We start from the raw sequence: 22,415 nt of genomic DNA, 5'->3' as shown, positions 1-22,415 counted from the left end.
CTTACAAATTAAGTCTGATGATTGCAATAAAAATGGAATTATTATTGGTTTCTATGGCCAATCAATAACTGCTAATAGAAAGGAAAGTTGGAGTCTTCTTAGGCTCTTAAATCCTAGCCAGAATATCATTTGGATATGTGTGGGAGACTTCAATGAGATCATATCCCAAGGGAAACAAATTTGGTTCAGCATGTTGACCCCCTAAACAGATGGAAAACTTTAGATAGGCACTCATGGACAGTGATCTAGGTGATCTAGGCTTTGAGGGTTCCAAGTTCACCTAGTGTAACAATCGTGAGGGGACTGAGTTTACAAAATAAAGACTTGATAGGGCCCCAGTAAATGGTGCTTGGCAAAACCTCTATGCTATGAACTCAATCTCAATATTACCAGTCTAATGCTCTGACCATAGTCCTTTGGTTATTTCAAAGCCAAGAATTCGAGACTGGTTTCTATCCAACCAAAAGGGTCTTCAGGTATAAAGCAGCATGGTCCAAAAAAGAGGAACGTGTAGCAGCAATCAAGAGAGGTTGGTGGGGTTATATGCAATCAGGTCTAGTAGCTGAAGTCACTAGGAGAGGCCTTGAGAGATGCAAGTTTCAACTTAGAGAGTGGCATAGACTCTCAAGTAGAAACAAAACGAATTTGGTGGAACAGAAGAGGGAAATGTTGAGAGTTTTGCAAGAATCCAATATAGGATAGAACATTGAACATATCAGAGGCCTACAAAAAGAGATGGATGATATCCTAAAAGAAGAGGATTTGATTTGGAGGCAAAGAGCTAAATAGAAATGGTTGCAAGAGAGGGATAGAAACACCAAGTACTTCAAAAAGTGTGCAACTCAAAGAAAACAAAAGAACCTAATTAGTAAAGTTCTAGATGAGGAAGGAAATGTGCTATCATCTCAAGAGGATATTGGTGAGAAATTTCAGAATTTCTACCAATAACTATTCTCCTCTTCGAACCCTACAGGCATTACTGAATTGTTGGCACAGATTGAATTGTTGGCACAGATTGAACCAACTGTCACTACTAAGATGAACCTGCTCTTGACAAAGGATTATTCTGAAAAGGAAGTGGAAAAGGCAATCTTTGAAATGAACCCTATTGGTTCACCTGGTGCCGATGGCTTTTAGCCTTATTCTACCAAGATCATTGGTCTATTCTGGGGTGGTAACTACTGTGCTAGAGATGCTCAATTCAAGGCCTAGCTTTCACACTATAAACCAGACCGTCATAACCCTCATTCCCAAGAAAAGCATCCCTCGGTTAGTCTCAAATTATAGATCAATTAGTCTTTGCAATGTTCTTTATAAAATCATTGCAAAGGTAATAGCTAACAGACTCAAATCTATTTTGCCTCACCTAATTGTGCCAGCTCAAAGTGCATTTGTCTCGGGTAGGTTGATTTCTGACAATACTATAGTGGCTAATGAAGTTCTTCATTCAATGTAAAACAAGCTTAGGAGGCAAAAGGAAGGGTTCATGACCTTGAAACTCGACATAAGTAAGGAATTTGATAGGGTTGAGTGGAGTTTCCTCCAAACTGTTATGGAAAAAATTGGCTTTGTAAGGGGTTGGATTGAGCTAATCATACAATGTATTGGAACTGTCTCCTACCCTATTTTGTTAAATGGCTCCCCACAGGCTTAATTGAAACCTTCTAGGGGTGTAAGACAGAGAGATCATCTCTCTTCCTATTTGTTTATCATTTGTTCATAAACTCTCAGCCAATCTCTAAATCAAGCTGAACAAAATGGCATCATTTCTGGTTTTCTTATAGCTCGGGGATCCTTGTCTGTAAATCACATATTCTTTGCTGATGACAACCTTATTTTTTGCAAGGGTCTTCCCACTGAATGGAGCAGGTTGCATGATATTTTAAGTGCTTATGAGTTAGCCTCTAGTCAAAGACTTACCTGGAAAAGACCCCATCTTTTTCAGCAAAAACACTAAGCAAGAGTTTCAGCAAGCTATATTGGATTCAACAGGTATTTATGCCTCAGGCCCTTTTGATAGATATCTTGGTTTACCTTCTTTTGTTGGCAGACACAGATCCAGGGCTTTTAACCATATCTTGGACAGAATCAAAATTAAGTTAAGCAGTTGGAAAATAAATTTCCTCTCTTAGACAGGAAAGGAGATTCTCCTCAAGTCAGTCATTCAAGTACTCCCCACCTATAGTATTGGAATATTCAAGATCTCCAAGAGTATCCTCAAAAGCATCAACAAGCTTATGCAGTCTTATTGGTAGGGGCAGATAGAATAAAAAGCCAAGCTGCATTGGATGAGTTGGAAGGGCCTAGGGGTGGCTAAATAGGAAGGGGGTCTTGGGTTTAGAGATTTTGAGACCTTCAATCTAGCTTTACTTGCAAAGCAAGGGTGGAGGTTAATTCAATATCTATCTTCCTTGGCTACTTGAGTGTTACAAGCCAAGTACTACCCATGTACAGATTTCTCTAATGCAAACCTTAAAAGGGGTGACTCCTTGTATGACAAAGTATCATGGTTGTTAGACCCCTCATGCTTGAGGAGCTCCTATGGCAAGTTCGGAATGAGGATTCGGTTAGGATCTGGCATGACAAATGGATCCCTAACCCATCTTCTTTCATAATCCAATCCCTGCCTAGAATCCTTAATTCATAGGCTAAAGTCTTATCTCTCATTAATTAGGATACCCTCACATGGAAAGTCAACCTGCTTGAGGCTATTTTTAGTGAGTCTGAAGCTGCTGCTATAGTTAAGCTCCCTATTAGTCCCAATAGAAGCCTATACCAGTTGACTTGGCGATGCACAACCAATGGCAAGTTCTCAGTGAGGTCTGCTTACCATCTCGAAGGTACTATTTCTGTAGTTAACTCGGGACAACCATCAATGCCAACAACCTCCCCTGCCTTATGGAACACCATTTGGAAGTTTAAAATTTCCCACTCAATTAAGATCTTTCTGTGGAGAGCAACCAAAAACATACTTCCCACCAAGGTCAATCTGTTCAAGAGGAAAGTGCTGGAAGCCTCATAGTGTCCAATATGTCTTCTCCATCCAGAAATTGTCACTCATGCATTAGGTTGTGTAAGCCAGCTCAAGCCATTTGGAGTGAGTTCTTGAAGAAGATCAAAAAATGTTCAGCTGTGGAAGGCCCATTTAGTGAGCTCTTAAGTCACATTCTCAACTCTGTCAAGAAAAGAACTTGTTGAAACTGCTTATGCAGTTAAACACATGGCAAAGAAGGAACAAGTGAGCTTTTGAGTCCCATTTCGCCTCTCCTCAGCAAGTCATCAAGTCCGTGGCATCCAGCCTTTCAGAACTTTATCGGTATGTGGAGCACCAACAGAAGTAGAAGAAGACAACCTCTGCAGATGACACGCCTCTTTAGTGGTGTAAACCTCCTTCTAACTTTTTCAAAATCAATTGGGATGCAGCCATCGACAAAACTCACTGCATGATAGGTATAGGTGTGATAATCAAAGACTGGCAAGACAGTGTCATTGGCACCTTGAGGGCTGTCCATGACTTGTATCCTGATTCATTCATAGGAGAAGCAGCTGCAGCATTAATGGCCATCACCTTTTGCCTCGAATGTCTTCCAATATTATTCTTGATGGAGACTCTTTGCAAGTAGTCAAGGCTATTTGAAACAATGAAGATAATTGGAGCTCAGTTGGTTTGCTTATTCGTGATGCTAAGAAATTGTTAACACAGATTCAAGATTGGTCTATTGTTCATGTTCCTAGAAAGCCTAACTTAGTGGCACACTGCCTAACTAAGTACTGTTTGGCCATTTGAATTTTTCATCTCAAACACAAAATTTTCATCTCATTATTACAACTTTTTCAAATCTCCATACAAAATATAATAAACAATTCAACTTTTTCTTAACTTTTTCAAATCTCAAAATAATAATAATATTAAAATATAATATTTTAATATTTAATCTTAAAACTCAAAATTCTCATCTGGCAATTCTCAATGACCAAGAAGAACCTAAGAATGTTTTTGACTTCTTTGAGGAGAACATTCATGTAGAGGACTATCCTCATTATATTCACAATCTTCTTTGATTGAATTATGGAATATAAACTACGTTTTTTTTATTAAAAAAAAAAAAAAAAAAAGAATACATGAGGTACATTCCATTAAATACTTAAGTCTGACTATCAAATATTTTTCATTTTCATCATCAAATTACATAACATCAAGCTTCAGCGGCCTTCTCTGCAGGTGCTGCCGTTGCACTGCCATCTGATTTGGCACGTTTAGCTTCATAATCTTTAACGGCAGCCTTGATTGCATCTTCAGCAAGCATGCTGCAGTGCAACTTTACGGGTGGGAGAGAGAGATATTTTGCGATTTCCCTAAAAGGATTAGATAAAATAATGCCTCATTTAGTTTAGCATAAATCTCTCGATGAAAGAAAATTTCCTCAAAATAATACCATATATTGCTTCCATAATAACCATATATTTCTTTCCTTTTGAGTAAAACAGGAATTAGGCTCATACTGCATGTCACTCAATTGTGCTTAAACAGGACAAATTAATGAATATGTACAAAAACCTTCCTTCCTTTCACAATGTCTATACCTCTCTCTCTCTCCCTCTTTCTCTGGTATGTAACTACCCATGAAATCCTTATTGAACAAAAATCTTTCTTTTATGCCTCATTACTTCCACAATCTCATTTTAATTCTTTCTACACAAATTATAAAATTTAAGATTGTTTCCTACGTCACACATGGTATCTAGATTCATGTTGATCTCCTGTTTATGACAGCAAGTAAAAGGTCACTTATTTTCTTCACGGCAGCAAGTGACAGGTTAAGAGACACAAAAATAAAAAAGAACTAAAAGAAAACCCCTCACAACAACTAACTACAAAGTAATTGCAAATACAAAGCAGAAAAATGCACAATCATAAATTTATAACTACAGAGGCAGACATATATAGTAAGGGAAAAAAAAAGTTGAAATAGATTTAGAGACAAAGGTAGAACTCACGTGTTTTTGATAGTCACAACTTCTTCCAATTGCTTTCCCTTCACCCATTCAGAAGCTAGTAAATGAGAGAAAGCAGAGCAATTAGAACAATCCTTCGAGTAAAGGGCAATAAGCTGAAGCAGAGAACAAATAACAACTTGATAAATAAGATAAAGCAGCACATAATTCATGGTAATTTCTAACTCAAGGGCACAGATCTGGATTCTCTATATCACTGCTATATCCTAAAACTTTTTATAAGGAGCCAGACAAGTAACCACATGGAATAAACTATGGGGTAGTCTCATTACTTGCGCTCATATGAGATACAGGATGGCAAAGCTTAGGATGCGCTTCGGCATCCTATTCGCCATTGCTCACTTAGGAGGGCATTAAAAGGATGCAGATAGGAGGTTAATTGTAGTTGTTGAGCAAAGAAGCCAATGTTTCCCCCACAAGTTAAGCTAATTTAAAAACATGAAAAACCTACTATTGGGCATCCTAATTAGATCCGTTCTTTTAACAAACTAAAACTTTCTGTTCATGCAATACCTAAGATGCATGTCCATATAAACTATAATATTAGACTACAATCTGGCTTTAGATTATGGTCCAAATCAGGAAAAAGATATTCTGAGAAGAACACAACCTAAGAGGATACGATTTTGTGCAATTGTGGCAGCATATCATTTACACAACCAAAGATATTTTCTCCACAAACATAGTATCCTAGAAGGAGTAACGTGAGAATCAATCACTTCAAAACTCGTAATGTTAAAGAAAATATCCATGGAATTTGATTCAAACTGATTGGATTGACTCACGAAAACACCAAAATCATTAGAGGATTACACAAGCGAGGTCCTGATGCCAAGATATGGTAAAGGATTAAGGAAGTACAAAAACACAAGTTTTACATGTTGAGGTCCTTCAACTAGTTGGGAATTTTCATTAACAAAGTAAACTCCTATTGTCACGTACAAAACAACACAAAAAATGAAGTCTTTCATTCATGTCTCCTCATTCCTGCTCTATTAATAGAGAGAATTTCAAACGCAATCCTTTGCTTAACAATCTCAACCGCCACACAAAAAATAAAGGCGCGCCCGCCCCCCCCCCCCCCCCCCCCCCCCTCCCCAAAAAAAAACCCAGTTTCTTTTCTCTATACCTCAATTCTCCGGTCAAACAAGACCTCAAATAATTTTAGTGTAATTGCTATGATATCAAACGAATCATACGCACAAAAAAGTTTTCCAAAAGAAAAACATAAATCCTAAATACCTTAGAAGCCAAACAATCCACATTGACTTCTTATTTCCTCAGCAGTCAAATAAAATGATAAAACAGAAGAAACACCAACCTACAGAGGAGGAAGCAATGGCGGAGCCACAACCGAAGGTCTTGAAGCGAGCATCGACGATCTTTCCGGTCTCCTCGTCGACCTTGATCTGGAGCTTCATGACATCGCCACAGGCCGGTGCACCGACCAGGCCGGTGCCGACGGAGGGATCGTTCTTATCAAATGACCCGACATTGCGGGGTTTGTCGTAGTGCTCGATTACCCTCTCGTGATAGAGGCGCGGCAGCACCTGGGCGGGCCATGACGCCGCGTTCCGTGAGTCCAGCAGCACTAGACGGAGCCCCTTCGAAGCGATCCTCTGCATCTTGCGTTTCTTTCTTCAAGCTTTGGATCATTCGCTCTTGCTAGAGATTCTTCCGACCATATCAAATGTATTTCTACTTGCTAGGGCTCTTCTAAATAATACTCTCCAATGGCATCTTACCACGTCGAAATCCCATGGGTCTAACAATGGGGCCGCATAGCACAACCCTCTTCTCCTAGTCCAAAGCATTCTGGCCCAGTGATAATGGGAGATTATGGAAGACCCATTCTCCCCCGTTACCTCGTGAGTCCGTGACCCTCTCTCCCCATTGCCTTCAAAAATGAAAACTGTCAATTGCCTACCCTTTAGACAAACCCCTAGACCAGATCCAGCATTCGCAGCACTAACTGCAGCGCTAGCTATTTCTGTCGTTTTAAACTTAAGAAAACCAGTTCCTCTTGGACGACTACCACTATGCAGGGTGGCATCGATGTGTTAGTTCAATACAAACACGATACGATAATAGCAGGTTAGGATTTAATCTTAACGAGTTCGAGTCAAAACAAGTTGACCCGTTACGACACGATTGCTTAATGGATTGATAATAGGTCAATCCATTATGACACGTTATAATCCGTTATGACACGTTAAGAAAGTTAAAATTACAATTATACCCTTATACCTAAAAGTAAAATTGTTAGAATTTTAATTTCGATATTTTTATTGTTTGGCTTGTAATTTTAGATTTACAGTTAGCTTTATAATTTTTATAAATATTGTAATTTTAAAAAATATATAAAATTATGCTAAATTTAATCAAGTCAAATTGGTTAATTCGGGCTTATTCAACCCATTTACATAAATAGTTTGAAACGAATCGTATATTATCGTGTTAACCTATTTCATAATATTCACTAATGGGTCAAAACGGGTTGACACGATACGACCTATTATGTTAACAGATTGTGTTAAGGTTTAAGATTTTGATACGATAAACTTAACGAGTCGGGTTAGGGTTGAGCTATATAGTATAATATACATGTTTTGACATGACACGAACATGACCCGTTAACACGATTTGACACCCCTACCACTATGAGACCTGATTAATTAAGAGCATTCTCACCAGGTTATTAATATCCAAAATAAACTGTACTTTATAACTATTAGATAGGACATTCACTTGCAATGAATTAGCCAATAGCAAATTTTGTTGCTTTTAGCTACAGTAATTATAAAGAGAATACCAAATTTGATATCTATTGTTTACAGACCAAGTACTCATTTTATTATTTTTTTATAACACACTCTCTATTCTCTCTATTTACATCTACAAACTTTCATACGTTTCTTTAAATTAAATAGTAAAATATGATAAAATAAAATAAATTAATAATTAAAAAAATTAAATATTTTTTAAATTATTAATTGCTCATTACTATATAATAAATAAATAAATAATCTAATGTGGAGATTTGATGTGAATAGTTAAAGTCAAATTCATCTTATATTATTTTATTATTATATAATAACAAAAATAGCTATTTCAATATAAAAATTTATGTAAATGGAATAGTCAAAATTTAAATTCATTTTACATTCATCAAAATTGTCTTTTGCATATGCATAATACATTAACAATGCTTAGGTGGACAACATTGTTCAATTTTGACACAAGGTAGTTTGGTTCATAAGCGTGCAATTATCTGATAGCTTGGGGGTAATTTTGATTTGAGCGGAGTTTGAGCAAGATTTTTGTATTTTTCCTAAAATTAAGTAGGAGGTGACTAAATGACAATAAATATTTTTGCGAAAGTTTCTCCTTTGAATTATTATTATTTTTTTAAAAAATGAAAATTTGAATAGTCACGCACCACGTATCAATGCTTTAATCATATATACTTTGAGGTAGAGAACCAAGTGATCTCCAATAATACTTATCGAAGTTTGCATTATCAAGTAAAATAAGATAAAATGTCTCGAAGAAAAGGAAAATTTAATTATTAGATTAAGGATATGTTACGCTATAAACTTAATTAGTATTTTAGATCTTCCTTTTTGGCGAGTCAATCGAGGCTAATGTATTCAATTAATATTGCTTGTCGCCTTTTTTCAAAGAAAAGAAATTGTAAATGCAAATAATCACGTCACAGTTTAAAAAGGAAGAAAAAGTCATTCCCGACCCGTTATAACGATCTGGGCCTATATTGGTATAGTCTGAAGCCCCTGGTGTGATCCGGTGTGAGTGTGCATATATCCATGACAGTAAATAGAAAATTAATACGGAGAATGTAAACAAGAGATAAACACACAAATTTACGTAGTTTTGCATAAAGTTTAGGTCCACGAAATTTTTTAGGAGGAAATATACATTATAATAAGCTTATTTAAAGTTCCTTATAGCATCTCATTTCTTAATGTACGTACAATGAATCTCGTAAATATTTTTTAGAGAATATTTTCTCGTAGGAGTCCCTTTCTAGATGTTGAAGAAGCCGAAGAAGAATCCAAAGTCGAAGAAGTTCCAAAAATCCTCATTGAAATCATCTAGACGTTTCCTTTTATTTGCCCCTAAATAGTGGTGAGGATTGTTTATTTTTCTCTTGCATGTCTAACATTCTTTTTTCTCTCTACTTTCTCCTTTCATCTTCTCGTCCATTTTTACTGACACTCTCGTTTCCCTTATTCATTCATTGTCTCTCATTCCTCCTTCTTCTTTTGTCTTCCAATGGTGGGACATCTCCCCTTAAATGGGGCCCAATAGACTTACTTTAGGTCAAGTATATGTTATCTTTTCCAGAAACAATTCAGGAGCAATATATATGAATTGAGTTTTTCTACATACAAACAAAGTCGTATACTAATCTGTGTACCAATACTAATTCTTTCATATTCAAAATTTAAATTAGAATTATTTTCAATAAAATTTACTTTTTGACCAATCATATTAAATTAGCATACATATTTATACACAAATATGCCTGTAACTATATTTTTCCATATGAATTAAAGATTACTGGCTTCCCTCATTAAACTTTGAAATAAAATTATTTTTATATATAGCTAATATATATAGGTAGAAAAAATAAATTTTTGATCTCCATCAAACTTAAAAAGTTATCTTTATGGATTTAGTTCATTGCTAAAAGAATCGAGCACATTTAATCTACAATATTCTAATTACATTTTATTAACAATGTTAAAAAAAAAAAACATTTGTCTAGTATACGTACGTAAGTATGAAATGGTTTTTCTTATTTATATTTCTTAAAATTCTCAAATTAATTTTGGACCTATTTAGATACGGATTGAATTAGTATTTGTCATGTTTCTCAGCAATTTATATATAAGATATTTAGCTGACTCATACATTTATATCATCATCGTCCTCATCGTAAAATTTGTAAATATTTCACCTCAAAATTAAAACATTTCCACTCAAAATAATATATTATATTTATTGTTAAATATTTTTTAGACTTATTTGGAAAATTATAAGTTATTTTGAAAAGAGATGAATAAGAATGGGTCGAGCCTAGTGGCATTGTTGCCCTTGTTTGGCCCTAATGGAAGAGGTTTAAACCGTCGTGGACACAATATCTTTAAGCTCTATATGGGTGAGCTTTGCATGGAGCCATACCTATACAGAACTAATTTTATTCAAACGAAAAGACATAACTTTTCATTGGCATGATGGCATCTTTTGGTCATCTATAAATAGACCATTGACTTGCAAATTAATAAATCTTATAATCCAATTTCGAAACGCTATCTCTCCAAATATTTCATTTCTTTAAAAATTTGTCGTTAGGATTTGTTTAACTGCAATAACAAATTTCTAATCTTTTGGTAGAATAGCAAAATTTGAGTGTATTCGGGTCTAATTATATTTGTGTATAATGTAGTTAGACAAACATGCTTGTTCTGAGTTTTATTGTATCTTAAAGATAAATTTGCTTGTAATTAACCTGTGTACATACTATTATTGGAGGATGAATATTATCTTAAGAAAAATGATATTGTAGCATATCTTGAAGAAAAAGTTTCTCTCACTATTTTCTTCTTTTGCAGCCCCCTAATTTATACCAACATTTTTAAGACAATATATGATTGCTAATGGCTCATAGTTTGAGAGAATTTGCTTCGAATTTTGTAAAACTTGAATACTTTGATGGAGCCAAAGTGGTCTATGTTCTAACCACTTCCTCTTGTTTAGTCTCAAAGTGGCGTATGTTCTAACCACTCCTAAGCCTTTTGCAAATGAGGATAAAATAATCACTCAAAATGGGGCAATGATCAAATGGGAACAAGATGACTCCATATGCAAGGGACATATTTGTAATGCGAGTTTGGCTATATATAAGTACAGTTGTGTACTAATCTGTGTACCAATACTGATTTATTCATACTTAAAATTTAAATTAACACTGTTTTCAATAAAATATACTTTTTAACTAATCACATCACATTGGTGCACAAATTAATGCACAATTATGTTTACAACTATATTTTTCCTTGTAATGCAATGTCTGACATATTATTTGATGCTTACTAGAACAAAGCAACTTCCAAGTATATGTGAGATGCACTTGAGGCTAAGTATATTTTAGAAGATGCTATAAGTAAGAAATTTTTTGCTACCAAAATTTTCATTTATAAAAGGGTAATGCTAGGGATCCTACTGGGGATCCCGTTCAAGCATCCTGCTGGATGATTAAGAAAATATTGTTTAATAATATTGTGAATTTTATTATTTTTTTAAAATATTTAAAGTGTGATATGAAAAAAACAAAAAAGAAACACTTTTAAATATTTTTTTCAAATCATTTTTTAACACTTTTAATATTTTTTAAAAATAAAAAAATTTACAATATTATTAAACAATATTTTCTTAATCACTACATATAAAAAAAACTAAAAAAAAAAAAAATTGGAATGGGATAAATGAAGGGGATCCCCTAGCGGGATTCCTATCATTTTTCTTTATAAAATAATAGACTCTAGGCCTATTGTTGAGCAATTCAATAAAATTATGAATACTCTTAATCAATTCACTCAACACAATATAAAAATGATTTCATCCATTATTGATAAACTTCATCCATGGAAAGACTACAAACGAAGTCTAAGACATAGAAAGGAGAAATTGTCGCTGGAAGATCTAGGCCAACGTCTTTGTATAGAAGAAGAAACCAAGCTTAGAGGGTAAGGAAGAGCATAACTCTTTGACCTTCAATATGCACATGGTAGAGGAAGGTAAGATCCAAAAACTCAGACAATCCAATCAATCTGGATATGAAAACCGGAAGAGAAATAATAACTTTGGAAGATAATGATGTCACTTCCAAGGCAAGAATTAGAAGAAACTAAAGGTAATTTGCTTCCACTGTGGAAAGCTGAGCCATTACAAAAGAGACTATTGTTTTCCTAAAAATAAACAACAAAGCTTTGACTGCAAAGAAAATTTTGTGTCCATGATTTATGAGGTCAATATTATCGAAGGAGATAACTCTTCGTGGATTGACTCAAGAGCAACAAAACATATTTTGCAAGGACAAGAGTTTATTCCAAAAGTATGAGTCAACAAAAGATGGATGTGTTATCTACATAGAAAATTCATCCACTGATACATGGTTAGAGGCAGAGGCACAATAAATTTGGAGTTCATATTTGGAAAAGTGCTTACTCTCAAAGATGCGTATCATATCCAAAAGTTATGAAAAACCTTGTATCTGGTAGTTTTTTGAATAAGTATGGGTTTAAATTAGTCTTTGAATCAAATAAATTTGTGTTCATTGAAGGGGTAATTTTTGGGGAAGGGATATTTGAGTCAAGGGCATGTTCAAACTCGATATCAATAATTAATATAACGTTTTTGCTTACATGCTTAATTTATATTATTTATGGCATTGTTGTTTAGAATATATTAATGCTATAACACTAAATGGCATGGCTAGTTTAATTTTTTTTTTTATATACAAAATATATGATAGATAAATGTAAAATATGCATGTAAAAAAAAAAAAATGTGACATATATATGAGTTATTCATATATTGTTGTGTTTATATAATGTAGTTAAAGGACCAAGTTAATTGAATAGTTATTCAAAAAATTTTAACATATTGGAGCATACCATGAATTATGGTGTTGACAATGGGTTTTCTTCGATGTAGAAGGTGGTTTCTTTCTGTTCTAGAAGGATATACTAATACCAAGAGGGAATCAAGGATGATCATCATCAATTTACCCTTGGTGGAGGAGCAATCTCCTCAAGATCTAAGACGTAAATAATTGACTCAACCATGGTCAGTTTATAGTATTGGCTTCTTGTAGCAAAGAGGCTGAGTGACTAAGAAATTTATTGATAGAGATCTTAATTTAGGCAAAACCAATGACACCAATATCTTTCCATTATGACAGTTAGGCTACACTATCACGGGCTATAAATATAAATAATGACAAGTTTAGGCATTTTGGATTAAAACATACTTATATAAGGCAATTACTCATGGATGGAGTGATTACAATTGATTTTATGATATATTGTCGGAATTGACACATCTATTAACTAAAGAACTTGCAAGGGAATTGACACGGAATTCATCAAAGGGGATCATGTGCTTATAATCTATACAATAAAATTGCCAATAATAAAAACTCAACTCAACTCAACTCTTGAACATATCAAGACTTGAATTCAATGAGCAAAGTACATTATATATTTGTGGTTTGCAAGCACTATGATATTAAAATTAGTTTTCAATCTAATTTGCTATCCTAAGATTTGAAATTCTTAGCATTATAATGAAAATGAGAGGCTGAGCAATAAGTTCTTAATAGACTCATAACAGAGCTCCATTAAAGTGTTTAGTTACAAGAAACTTTCGATAAGTTTACCTATATGAATGTCGGGAGTGGTGTCATCTCCTATGAGAATTAGGTTTTGTCTCTAGAGCGGTCATAAAACTAGGATATAGACACAAGGCTAATCCACATGTCAACTTTTTTAAACTACTCAAAGAGAAGAAAATTTATATGTGAGATATATCCGGCTAATTACATAGAACTGGTAGTTTAAAGCATGTCTACTATGCCATCTTGATTATCTTTGATGTGTTTACACTACGTAAATGTTCAAGTTCAAAAGATATGTTTATTTATATATAAGTTTTCTTATTCTAACCAAGATATATTTTGAAAATGGTGGGGAATTGTTTTCTGTTGGAAATATTTTCAAAATAATTATACATTATATATATGATTGATATTATCTTTGAAATTTATTTTACAAGTTATGAATTATTTTGAAAAAGATAAATTATAAAGAAATGGATCTAGCCTAGTGGCACTGTTGCTCTTGTTTGACCCATATCACATAAACTTAATGTAAAAAGAATAAATACCAAAGGGTGCCTGGTGGGATTCGAACCCGTGTCATTTGGTAATAAGTGCAATATATATCGTATACAAAGTAATTTTATTTTAACGAGACATCATTATAACTTTTCGTTTGCATCATTTGGTCATCTATAAATAAATCATTTGGCTTACAAATTAATAAATCTTAGAATCCAATTTCAAAATTCTCTCTCTCCCTAAATATTTCTTTAAAAAAAAAAAAACTTGTCCTTAGGATCTATTTAACTGCATAAATAGATTTTTGATCTCTTGGCAGAATAGCAAAATATAAAAGTATTTGGGTCTAATTTCGTTTGTGCATAACACAGTTAGATAAGCAGACTTGTTTTGAACTTCATTATATCTTTAGTGTAAATTCATTTGTAACCCGTATACATATTACTGTTATTAATGGGGGTTGTTGCCCAGATGACTAACACAAGAGGGGGGTGAATTGAGTTGTATTAAAAAAAATAACAATTATAAATCAAATATATAATATAAAATATAAACAAAATATGAAATAACAATAAATATAAGGAGTAAGGGTAAGAGAGAAGCAAACTCAGTATGTTAACGAGGTTCGGCCCCACTGCCTACGTCCTCGCCTCAAGCTACCCCTTGAGGATTCCCAAATTCACTATTCAACCTCCTTCAGGTGGAGATAGAAACCTATTACACTTTTGAACAACACCGCTACAAAGGATCCGTGTAGAACACCCTCTACACTTGCAATCACCTTACACGTGGTGATTCAATTATTCCCTGTGTAGAATACTTTCTACACACACAAGGGTTATACACACCCTTTTTCTGATACAAAAGCTGATAGTGGGTAGGTTATCAGAAAACACTCCTCAACGAGTGAAATAAGAACAATACAGCGCAAGCTATATCTCTCAAAATGAACAAGGATTAAGGCTCAATGTTTAGAGAAGAGAGAATGAAAGCTTTGAATGAATGTTGTATGCTCTTGGTGTTGTGAATGTGAAGCTCTCAAATGATCTATTTATAGGCATATGAGACTTCATATTCAAATTTAAAAAGATTCACATGTCAAAGACAACATCATTCACTTTTTCAAAAAATTCAAATAAAAGGTTCTTCTTTTTCAATTGTCAAAGACAACATCATTCACTTTTTCAAAGAATTCAAATAAAAGGTTCTTCTTTCTCAATTGTCAAAGACAACATCATTCACTTTTTCAAAAAAATCAAACCTAATCTTTTACTTTTGGCATATGACAAAATGAGCACACTTTCATTTTCAAAAAATTCAAACCTAATCTTTTACTTTTTGTATAAGTCTAAAAAAGCATCAATCACTTTTGAAAATATTCAAATAAAACATGCACATGTGAAAGATGACAATCAATCATCTTTAATATTTTCAAAGTTCAACCCTTTAATCAAGGCATGCACATGCAAAAGATGACAATCAATCATCTTTCAAAATTTTCAAATTTAATTTTCAAAAATATTCATGCACATGTGGAAAATGTATTTTAATGCTTTATGATAAAATATTAATTTTGAGCATTAATCCTAATTTCGAATTTTGAAGAGATTTACAACATTACTCTATAATTTTAATGTGAACTTGTTCCCTTCTTGCTCATGCTTGTTTCCTTGATGTGCTTGACTCCATTGTGTAGACAACTTGAGCTTGAGACTTCTTTATTCTTTGAATTCATTTGTTATCATCAAAATCCATGTGTAGATTTATAATCACATGAAACTTGAAATCTTGAGTTCAACAGGGGTGAATATTGCCTTAAGAAAAGTAGCATTTTAACGCGCCTTGAAGCAAACTTTTCTATGACTATATATTTTCTTCTTTTAATTTACAGCCCCCTTTGCACCAACAAGCCCTACGTACATTAATAATTAATATTCTAATTCATAGATTGATCTTGTCCTATATATATTGGGTTTCATGTGAAAGGTCTAAGGCCCTTTCACTTCATGAGCATATATATCTCTTCATTTTGCTGAAACCCAAAGCAGTACCAAAACTGTGAAATATTAGAATTTTTGAGATTTGCTTGGTCGGCTGCTAATGGGAGGGGTAGAGATAGGCTTCAGGAGAAAGAGACTCCCAAGCTTGAAGAGAAGAAGGAAGAGATTTTTTTTTTTTTTTTTAATTTTTTTCGAGAAAACAAAATTTTCTGTAGATTTTTATCCTTTTTTTTTATCTGCTGATTTGTTTGAGGCCTCTAATTGTTTGATACAACCTCATATCGTCTCAGTGCTGTCGAATTCAAGCATGAACTTGGAGAAGGTGAAGAGTGAGCCAGCACGACTCGAACCCCATCCCTACTCTTGGTTTCTGATCCGACGGTGGATATCAAGAACCAGATGTCAGAGAAGAGGAAGGAGCCGGAGAATAAGGTAAAATCCAAGGTTTTGTTTTTGTTTTTTTTCTTGGAAATTCATTTTCGGTAATTTCTGCCACTTCCGTATCTGAACTTGGACCAATATGCAATTTTTTTGCTTCAAGATTCGTGACTATCTCCGACCTCGCCTATCTACACCGCCGCCACATCGTCCATCGCGACATTAAGCCCTCCAATATTCTTACTGACGCCTAAAACCATGTTAAGATCGTCGATTTCGGAGTCAGTAGGCTCTCTTGCAGACTATGGACCCCAGCAACTTCGCTGTGGGGACCATTATGTACATGAGCCCCAAGAGGATTAACACGGATCTAAACCACAGCCAATACGACGGGTATGCGGGTGATATTTGGAGCTTTGGGGTGAGCATCCTGGAATTTTACATGGGGAAACTCCCCTTCACAATTGGGAGGCAGGGTGATTGGGCCACCTTGATGTGCACTATTTGTGTGGTTTCTCTGCGTAACTAAAGGATGCGTCAACAACTGTGAGGCGGTTCAACGACGACTCGGCTCCCTCTGCAAACAACAGGCAATGAAGTGTCGAAACTCTCTGGAAGCTGTGGGCGGGACCTCTACCTTTGCTCTGTCATCTTCGGCCTATTCCACTCTCTTGGTCTCTCCCGATTCAATCTAGACAATGCTATAGACGATGGTTTCGTGGCTGCCGTTGGGTCGAGCCTCGCCGGCCTAATCGTCTTGGCCGATCAGCTCAACCTCAGCTGGGTGTTTTCCTACCAATACGTTGGTTGGAAGGACCCGGACCTCGTTGGTTGGCCCGATTGCATCGTGTGCCTCTCCGCATTGAGGGATGGGGACCAGGCTCTTTTCCATGCATGCTAGCTTTGTTTATTTTATTTTATTTTTATGAATCTTCATGGATAGCAAAAGATCATCATATAGATATAGGTCATGTGTTGACATATATAAATGATGAATAATCAAAGGGAATTTAAAAGGTTTTTGTGTCGGCAGCTTGAATTTTTAGCTTTGTTGAATGCATCAATTCAGGTAGGGAAAAAATGATCTATTCTGGAGGGAGACATTGTAACACTTGGGCCCAAAGATATACATATATATTAATCTAAGCACTATTGTTTTAATATTCTCTCATGGATTGTCAAAGATTAACAGTACAAAAGGCTCATTTTCTCTTGGTTAGGTAGTTGATTTAATTAGTAGTTTGGCTTAAGCTCTCACAACCACTGTTTACTCCTATAACATCGATGATGATGATGATGATGTACTGGTGAAGTTGTTGGTGATTTTGATAAAAGATTATCGAGATGATTAGGAGTAAAAGTTTCTTAATTATCGAGTGCTGGCTAGCTAACTAGAAGATGATCAAGACAAGAAAAGAAAATAAATGGTGGGATGGAAAATTGATTACACCTAGCTAACTGCTAGCTTTCTGTATATAACTTGACTACAGATGGTGCGTTGAGAGTGAAATTGGAACTTAAAATATGGGAAATCAGTCGGGGTAGAAAACAACGACAAATTAGGAAAAAAGTAGACATGATTAAGAATAAAAAATTTAAAAAAAATTGCCTAACCACTATAATGAGTTGATACCTTGGTTGTCGTTAACCTTGATTCTACTACTATTACTACATCACTCTTAATCATCCCCCACCACCATTAATTAATTAATTAATTTTCAAGTTTTCAAAATAGTCTGCTACACATGCAGGCTAGCTAACTACCTAACAACATCCAGCTGTGATGCATATATGTATATATGTATGAGTTTCTTAATTCCTATAGTGAGTTTAATTAATTGGTCTACCTCTTGCTAATGCCAAGTAAGCAGCTCGCTCAGTACTTAGTGTGAAAAAGAGAATTAAAAAAATAAAAAATAAAATTGCATGCGCGCTCGCACACATATATATATATAATTTTAAATATAAATCCATCATTCAATATACTACATATCATCTATTTTTAAAATTTTTTAATTTTTTATTAAATATTTAGTATATGAATAATAAATAAAAAAATTAAATTAATTTAAAAAAATAAATCTAAAAAAATTTAAAAAAGAATTTAAAAAATAAAAATATAAAATATGTGGTGTACGAGACTCATCGTATGATCGCCGATACAAAAGAATGTTGAAATTAAATGTTGAAGGGATCAAGAGTGGATGTAGACGTTGAGAAGAGGAGGGATACAAAAATAGTTGGGGGAACCTACATCTTGAAATTTGCGATCGACGATTATTTTGAAAATAATATATATGATATAATATTACCCCACAGAAACAAACAAGCAGAGAAACAAACAGACAAAAACACGATTAAATGATAAAATATAAGAAATAAATCAAGGTTAGATCTACCAAATTAGATATGATGAATAATCAGAGGGAATTTAAAAGGTTTTTGTGTTGGCAGCTTGGATTTTTACCTTTGTTGAATGCATCAATTCAGGTAGGAAAAAAATGATCTATTCTGGAGGGAGACATTGTAACATATGGGCCCAAAGATATACATATATATTAATCTAAGCACTATTGCTTTAATATTCTCTCATGGATTGTCAAAGATTAACAGTACAAAAGGCTCATTTTCTCTTAGTTAGGTAGTTGATTTAATTAGTAGTTTGGCTTAAGCTCTCACAACCACTGTTTACTCCTATAACATCGATGATGATGATGATGATGTACTGGTGAAGTTGTTGGTGATTTTGACAAAAGATTATTGAGATGATTAGGAGCAAAAGTTTCTTAATTATCGAGTGCTGGCTAGCTAACTAGAAGATGATCAAGACAAGACAAGAAAATAAATGGTGGGATGGAAAATTGATTACACCAAGCTAGCAGCTAGCTTTCTGTATATAACCTGACTACAGATGGTGCGTTGAGAGTGAAATCGGAACTTAAAATATGGGAAATCAGTCGACAAGAGCAAAAAACAACAACAAATTAGGAAAAAAATAGACATGATTAAGAATAAAAAATTTTAAAAAAATTGCCTAACCACATATTGTATTCATTGTCTCCTGGAACCAGTGTGACCCCTGCAATGGCCAAGGATGTGAATGGGCTTGTCAACATGTATCGGATAACTGGGGATGATTGGGATTCATGGAGAGATGTTGCGGCACATTTCGATGTTACAAGGTGAAAAGACTCATCTGTTTCTGTTCTATAGTTTTGGAGTTTAGTTTACAATTCAATCATGGTTTGTTTTCCATTTGGCTCTCTTTTGTCCTGTCATTATTTTATACCAAACGATATTACTTAATTCTTTATCAGGGACTTCTCTACTGCGAGTATGATTGGAGCTAAGGGCCTGCTTGGGAAGTCATGGCCTGACTTGGATATGCTACCGCTTGGATGGCTTACTGATCCAGGTTATAAGAATTTGCATGCTATTTTTCTTGCATATATAATATATCCAATGAAGAATCTTGACCCTTTCTTACATGATTTCATAAGATTGAATGAACCTAAGATCATTTGGCCATGATTCTTTTTTTAACAAACTACTTTTTAGTGTCAAATAGTTTGTTCATGCACTCAAGTCTATATCAGGTCATTTTTTAACAAACAAAGCAGGTGCCATCAAAGTCCATGGGGAAACTTTTACTGGAACAGAAGTATGTCTAGAGCAAGTGTCATGGCTTCAGAAACAAGTTCTACGCCATTGTTTCTTTACTCCAAACATGTTATATTCACATAGAGCATTGCATTGTACGTGTTACCATGTGTGTTGAGAATCTCAAAGATTCCTGAAGTCCCCATAAATACAAATTATTATTAGATTTAATTTTTAATTTTAGCTTTGAGCCTAGACACAGAAACACCATTTAACTTTTTTACTTAAAAAATATTAGGTTCAAATGAAGGTCCGCACAGAAGTTGTAACCTCAACCCAGATGAGCAAAGAACTCAGGTATACATATGTATAGAGAAGGATATGAGTTGGTTCTTTACGTCCTTAGTAACTAAGCACTCATTTCTGACCTTACATTTTTCATCTTCACAGGTCACTCTGTGGTCCATGGCCAAGTCTCCTTTCATGTTTGGAGGAGATGTGAGAAAGCTTGATGAGAGCACATACAACGCCATAACAAATCCTACCCTGTTGGAGATAAACTGGTTTAGCTCAAACAACATGGAGGCATGTTTACCCATCTAATCTTTGTAGTCTTGAAAAAAATGAACCTTTTATTTTGTCAATGTAAACATAACATAGTATTTTGTTGCTTGTACAGTTTCCTTACGTTACTGGCATGAGGGTTCATCGTACAGATGAGGTTCATTCCTATCAATCAAGTAGATATGCAATAGATGTAAGAACATCTGATACACAAGGTTTGGCCCTCACCGCCTGCTCAAATTCGGAAGCAATTGGCTGGTCTACTGAAGCTCTGGACGAAGAATTTGAAAAGATATGCTGGAAAGAAAAGCTTAAAAGAAAAAATCAAGCACCGTTTTGCATATACAAGGGAGAGCCTCTTTTGGCATCGTAATAGTGCTTTATCTTTCTCCAATCTGATAGTCTCAGATATGTTATTGTAGTTTTCCTGTTGTTACTAATACTATAGCCTTTGTTTATGTGTATAAATTACAGATTAATTGTGATTTTTAATGCTGATGTAGAGATGAAATGATGACGTACAAACAGAAATATCAAGGGAAACTCCGTTTATTATCAACTGACAGAAGGGACTTTTGCCTGGGGGCTTCTTCGAATGAAAGGCTTACTGCAAAGGAAATCAAGAGAGGTGCATTTTCACCCTGCAGATGGGAGACGAACCAGGTATCCTTTTTTTTTTTTCCTTCCAAATTTATATTTCATGGAATTTTCTAAAGATGTACTCGAAATTTAGGTCATTTTCCAGGATGAAAAAAATACTTTTAACTATTGATTAACCTGTGGGTTTTATTGCAAGCTAATGCATTTACTCTTAGCAGATGTGGGAGTTGAACCCTAATGGAACCTTTGTAAATGGCTATTCCGGATTGTGTGCAACAATGAAGTCTGTTAAAGGTGATAAATTTGAAACTTTCTGCCTTATTGTATAGAATGATGTGATGACAATTTTTCCAGCAACTCTATTTCATATATTCAAATTAGCTGATCATTCTTGCAGCTAAAGTCAACTCAGTTGGAACTCGTTCTTGGATTGCAACTGGAAGTAGAGGTATGTGACTCCCCCAACAAACAAAGAACTCTTAACCAATAGCCTTGTAGATGCACATTGCTCCAAGTTCAAGATTACTTTTTTGATTATTTTGAAAATGATATATATGATATAATATTACCCCACAGAAACAAAAAAGCAGAGAAACAAACAGACAAAAACACGTTTAAATGATAAAATATGAGAAATAAATCAAGGTTAGATCTACCAAATTATATATGATGAATAATCAGAGGGAATTTAAAAGGTTTTTGTGTCAGCAGCTTGGATTTTTAGCTTTGTTGAATGCATCAATTCAGGTAGGGAAAAAATAATCTATTCTGGAGAGAGACATTGTAACACATGGGCCTAAAGATATACATATATATATTAATCTAAGCACTATTGCTTTAATATTCTCTCATGGATTGTCAAAGATTAACAGTACAAAAGGCTCATTCTCTCTTGGTTAGGTAGTTGATTTAATTAGTAGTTTGACTTAAGCTCTCACAACCACTGTTTACTCCTATAACATCGATAATAATGATGATGATGTACTAGTGAAGTTGTTGGTTATTTTGACAAAAGATTATTGAGATGATTAAAAGTAAAAGTTTCTTAATTATCGAGTGCTGGCTAGCTGACTAGAAGATGATCAAGACAAGACAAGAAAATAAATGGTGAGATGGAAAATTGATTACACCTAGCTAGCAGCTAGCTTTCTGTATATAACCTGACTACAGATGGTGTGTTGAGAGTGAAATCGGAACTTAAAATACGGGAAATCAGTTGGCAAGAGCAGAAAATAACGACAAATTAGGAAAAAAGTAAACATGATTAAGAATAAAAAATTTTAAAAAAATTGCCTAACGACTATAATGAGTTGATGCCTTGGTTGTCGTTAGCC

General features: G+C 34.4%; 2 protein-coding genes across 2 annotated transcripts; one reads left to right on the top strand and one right to left on the bottom strand.

Moving 5' to 3' along the window:
* Positions 1 to 4,070: 4,070 nt before the first annotated feature.
* LOC122280592 (iron-sulfur cluster assembly protein 1-like) lies at positions 4,071 to 6,723 on the bottom strand. Its single transcript, XM_043091556.1, has 3 exons — positions 6,338 to 6,723; positions 4,999 to 5,053; positions 4,071 to 4,356 (listed from the first exon to the last, which is right to left on the bottom strand). The coding sequence occupies exons 1-3, from the start codon at positions 6,639 to 6,641 to the stop codon at positions 4,197 to 4,199; spliced, it is 519 nt and encodes a 172-aa protein (XP_042947490.1). The 5' UTR covers positions 6,642 to 6,723; the 3' UTR covers positions 4,071 to 4,196.
* Positions 6,724 to 19,360: 12,637 nt separating this feature from the next.
* Positions 19,361 to 21,552, top strand: LOC122281938. The gene is made up of 8 exons (XM_043093815.1): positions 19,361 to 19,499; positions 19,635 to 19,732; positions 20,216 to 20,274; positions 20,368 to 20,502; positions 20,597 to 20,850; positions 20,985 to 21,144; positions 21,300 to 21,375; positions 21,479 to 21,552. Exons 1-8 carry the CDS (start codon positions 19,402 to 19,404, stop codon positions 21,535 to 21,537), a joined length of 939 nt encoding a protein of 312 aa, XP_042949749.1. The 5' UTR covers positions 19,361 to 19,401; the 3' UTR covers positions 21,538 to 21,552.
* Positions 21,553 to 22,415: the final 863 nt, after the last annotated feature.

This window comes from Carya illinoinensis, chromosome 11, assembly GCF_018687715.1.
Source record: "Carya illinoinensis cultivar Pawnee chromosome 11, C.illinoinensisPawnee_v1, whole genome shotgun sequence".
In the NCBI taxonomy this organism is placed as follows: Eukaryota; Viridiplantae; Streptophyta; class Magnoliopsida; order Fagales; family Juglandaceae; genus Carya; species Carya illinoinensis.
This window is presented reverse-complemented; position numbering and strand designations above follow the sequence as displayed.